Below are 4,710 nucleotides of genomic sequence, written 5' to 3'. Positions count from 1 at the left end.
AACAGTTCCCAACAATATTTCGTTTCCAGTGTGACTTGGATGAACGTGACGATATTCAGTATGCAGAACCTGCAGCCTACTAAATCGTTCGAACTATGGGCGTACGACAAATACATCAGCGTAAACAGAGAAACGTGACATCAGTTTTAACACAATATCTCAACCAAAGCAGTGAAAACTGGAAAGACAACAATCAGAGCATAGCTCACCACGTGTCCCCTTCATTTGCATATCCATTATCATGCAACCAATGAAACCACAGTTGATGGCCATGGGATGGTATATAACTGTTGTCAAAGTCGTTTAAGAATTGGAATTCGAGTTACTCCCCGGACACGTCCGAGATGGCGACACACGTGGGTTGTTGTGGGAAGACTTCGATCTTCGTCAAGGTATCAGCTTTCTTGTTTCTCTTTGCGTTTGTCCTTCTTCTTCTGGGGTTCGGGACGCCACTGTGGAGTTCAAGAGATGGCCAAAGCGAAGGACTCTGGGAGAGATGCACCGGGAGTGTGTGTGTCTCCACTCTCGATGACCCACTTGGAGGTATGTCTAAAACGTGCAATGGGTAAAACAAACCCGAAGTAGACTGAATAAGAAAAGAAAATCAACTTTGGCTTTTTGTCAAGTTTTAAATAAAAGACAAAAATATGAACGCTTACTTTTATGAGATTTCAGTTTTCGTTGCGTTTCTTTTACTGTTCAGTATATGTAACAGAAAATGAAAATGGAGCAGGAAATCGTGGTCTGTACGAGTATGGATGTGATATTCTAGGGGTTAAAACGTTCACTTGAAGACCCGGGTTCGATGCCTATCATGAATACAATACACGCCATATAAGTCCTGTTCTGGTGTTCATAGCCGTGATACTGCTCCCCAAGGCATCAGAATAGCTTTCCAAACTGGTTTACTGTAGATATGTACGGGACATTTCAACATTAAAAGCAAAGGTGACCAAACAAAGGAAAATAGAATCACGTATGAAGACTTTTGAAAATCTAGGTTAGAATGTTTTCAGTAACCCATGTTTGTCGTTAGAGACGACTAACAGGTAGTCAGACGCGCTGACTTGATTGACACATGTCATCGTATCCTACCTACGTATATTAATGCTCATGATGTTGATCACTGGATTGTCAGGTTCAGATTTTAAAATTCACAAAACGCCGCCATATAGCTGGAATACCGTTGAGTGCGACGTAAAACAACAACCAGCCATCATATGTCTCCGTATTTTCTCTATGATTGTAAACCAAAAGCGATCGTGTTCTGTAATTTGGAAGAAAAACATGGTATTCGATTCCCGGAAACTGCAAGACTATTCGCTGCGTATTGACATGTAGAAACATCGCAAACAACTGTTTTGTTGTGTCAGCGGTGAAGTCATTCAAAGCATATTGTGACGTCAGAAGTCAGAATGACGTCACAAATGAGTAGCTCCAGATGCTACCATAGGAACCAGCTGAAACGGCCAGCTGATGACACTTCACTGCCGTACTCGTACTCGATGTAAACGAGTGCGGGTAGTAGAACTATTTGGTTTGCTTTTTTGTTTACAATGTCGATAAACATCATGTGTTGGCCAATTTCCGGGTGTTACTGGGTATTTGAAGCACGGGAATATTTCATTTGAAACCTCCGGCTCCGTGCTTTAAATACTTAATAAAACACTAAAACTGGTCAACACATGATGTTTATCTCCTAATTAACTGACTTTCCTTTGAAAAGTTGGGCAGGATCTGCTATCGCGAGGTTTTGACAATTATCAAAGAACACACGCATATGTCATAGTATGGATCGTGCAACGCATTCAGTAGAGATTTATTATGACCACGGAAGAGGTTTCCTCAGCTTCAATGGAACTTCGAGTTGACGAGTTCTCTATGTGTAAAAGGTCCTTCAGTATCGTTTTCATCCCTATTGATAAAGGCACCATGTCAGTATCATTGTTACTCTTCGATGTTACAGAACAGGTTTATTTATGCTGTGTTGGAGTCATCAAGATACCATGTAATTCTATAATCATTCGTATGCTTATTTATTCATGTCAGTGGGAACGGTAGACAGAGCGTTATTGTATCGTTATTCTCGGTATGTGACAGAGCAAGGTTTGGTTATTCATGTCATTGGGGAAGGTAGACACTGCGTGATTGTAAAATTATTCTTTGTATGTGACAGAGCAAGGTTTGGTTATTCATGTTTGTGGTAAAGGTAGGCACTGCGTGATTGTACAATTGTTTTCTGAATGTGTCAGCGCAAGGCTTGGTTATTGACGTCTCTGGGGAAAGGATGCACTGCATAATTTTATCATTATTTTCTGCGTGTTTCAGATGAAGCCTGGTTTGTGGCCGTGCAAGCCCTAGTGACAGTTGGCTTCATCTCTGGTCTTAGCGGCGTCATTCTATCGTTTATCATTATGTTCGACGTCGCATGCACATACAAGAAGGCAATCCGGATTGCCGCCATCGTAGACGCCTTTGTCCCAGGTAGAATGAATAATTGTATGTACACGTGGTCGAAAATAGCAAAGCAGATTATTATTTTTATTGGAGTTACATCCCCTTCCTGACGGATTTTGAATCCTTTTCCTCAGTAGTAATGACTGACTGATCTGGCCTTTCGATGAGAGGTGTTGGTGAAGGCCGCAGAGAAACGATAGCAAGAAATTTGTGGTGGCATTCTACAGATAGCACATGATGCAGATTTAATATAATTCTTATTTAAAGCTGCCTTGCTGTTGGCTGGTGTATTTGTCTACTGGATCAGAGGCGAGATCTTTTTCGCCGTCTTCTATCTGGGGTTCTCCTGGGGAATTACCCTGTCTGCTGCCATCGTCTTCATCATCCCTGGCATCCTCCTCTCCGTCGACCTCGACCGCATCCACAACTATCACGATGAAGCTGCTGAAAAGCCAAATGACCATCCAGAAGCTGCAGCAGCAGAGGAACACAACTAGACGAAATCAGGGTCAAGGTCGGGTGTAGAGAGTACCTAAGTGGAACGAAGGCGTATCATGCGCTTATGTGTATCTTTCTATTAAATTAATTTTGTATCTGCCTTGTTTTTATCGTTTGCTGCAAAACACTACACGAGAACCCACTGAAGTCCGGATGGGTCGTTATATGCGTTGATCCTTATTGACGCATTCAGTATAGATCAAGCGGTGTTTAGCCACGGCGAATAGTCAATCAGAGATAAGGCTTGCATTGTTACCCGGTTGTGATCTTGTCTGTCAGGGCGGTGAGGGAGCCTAGTGGTTAAAGTATTCGCTCGTTAAGCCGAAGACCCGGGTTCGATTCCCTACATGGGTCCAATGTGTGAAGTCCATTTCTGGTGTCTCACACCGTAATACTCCTGGAATATTGCTCAAAGCGGCGTAAAACCCAACACACTCACTCACTCACTCTTGTGACGGTCCCGTATCCTCACCTATCAAACCCCTAGGAGTACCAGGTACATCTGACTGGTTTCATTATGTATACATGCACCATACCAGTGGGTTTCATAAAAGTAGTATCAGTTTGGGAAATGTTCCCATTTGGAAATTCTCGCGGACAACTAACACAATGTGAAATAACTAAAATAATACTGTTTAAAGAGCGGCGGTAAACCAAACTTGTTCACTCACTCACTCACACACCAATATAGAAATAAGATATACCGAAATCGGCAGTAGTCAGGCACCTTCTATCATGAAAGACTGCCCAGTTGCTCATAAGTGCAAAGTAAATCCTGTCCGTCTTCACAGAACGTCGATCCCTGTCTTCTCCCTCGTCTTACACACTAAATCACCCATCTTAATTACACACTAAATCCTCTGTCTTACACACTAAATCCTCTGCCTTACACACTAAATCCTCCGTCTTACACCATAAATCGCCCATCTTACACACTAAATCGTCCATCTTACACACTAACTCACCCATCTTAATTACACACCAAATCTTCTGTCTTACACACTAAATCCTCTGTCTTACACACTAAATCCTCTGTCTTACACACTTAATCCTGTACTGCTGTCTTACACCATAAATCACCCATCTTACACACTAAATCGCCCATCTTACACACTAAATCGTCCATCTTACACACTAAATCATCCATCTTAATTACACGCAAAATCTTCCGTCTTACGCACTAAATCCTCTGTCTTACACACTAAATCCTCTGTCTTACACACTAAATCCTCCGCCTTACGCACTAAACCCTTCCCTATATACAGTAAGTTCAGAAGCAAAAGAATATGTTCTCCCACGATCTTCTCATCCACCCCATCTTACTGAATAGAGTTACCAAACAAGCATGATGTTGTTGGGTCAAATTAGAGACAAGACATATAAAGGTCACCATGCTACAATATTTCCTTGTCATAACACAGTGGTCATCGTTTGGCTGAAATATCCACGTTCCCCGGTAAATCTTGCCACAACTCAATAGTCCTTTCCGTCACACACAGTGAATCTTTCCTGTTTCTTAGTACATTCAGTTTCCCCGTTACAAAGTTGACATATATCCGTTCTGTTACACCGTAACCCTTTCTATTAAATGGTATATCCATCACCTTGACGTTTGACCAACGAAATATGGAACAGAAATACTGTCACAAAAACCATGAAATCGCGAATAAATGTGAAGGCAAACAATGGACACCGCATCCATCAATATTCGAGCTATTTAAGTCTGGTGCTGACAATCCAGTGATCAATAGCACG

General features: G+C 42.0%; 1 protein-coding gene across 1 annotated transcript; it reads left to right on the top strand.

The window, feature by feature from the left end:
- The first annotated feature begins 336 nt into the window (after positions 1–336).
- Positions 337–3,052, top strand: LOC137294948 (uncharacterized). The gene is made up of 3 exons (XM_067826170.1): positions 337–543; positions 2,329–2,484; positions 2,725–3,052. The coding sequence occupies exons 1-3, from the start codon at positions 345–347 to the stop codon at positions 2,952–2,954; spliced, it is 585 nt and encodes a 194-aa protein (XP_067682271.1). The 5' UTR covers positions 337–344; the 3' UTR covers positions 2,955–3,052.
- The last annotated feature ends 1,658 nt before the right edge of the window (positions 3,053–4,710 follow it).

This window comes from Haliotis asinina, chromosome 8 (assembly GCF_037392515.1).
Source record: "Haliotis asinina isolate JCU_RB_2024 chromosome 8, JCU_Hal_asi_v2, whole genome shotgun sequence".
In the NCBI taxonomy this organism is placed as follows: domain Eukaryota; kingdom Metazoa; phylum Mollusca; class Gastropoda; order Lepetellida; family Haliotidae; genus Haliotis; species Haliotis asinina.
The sequence above is the reverse complement of the archived record's forward strand: the minus strand, read 5'-3'. Positions and strand labels throughout refer to the sequence as shown.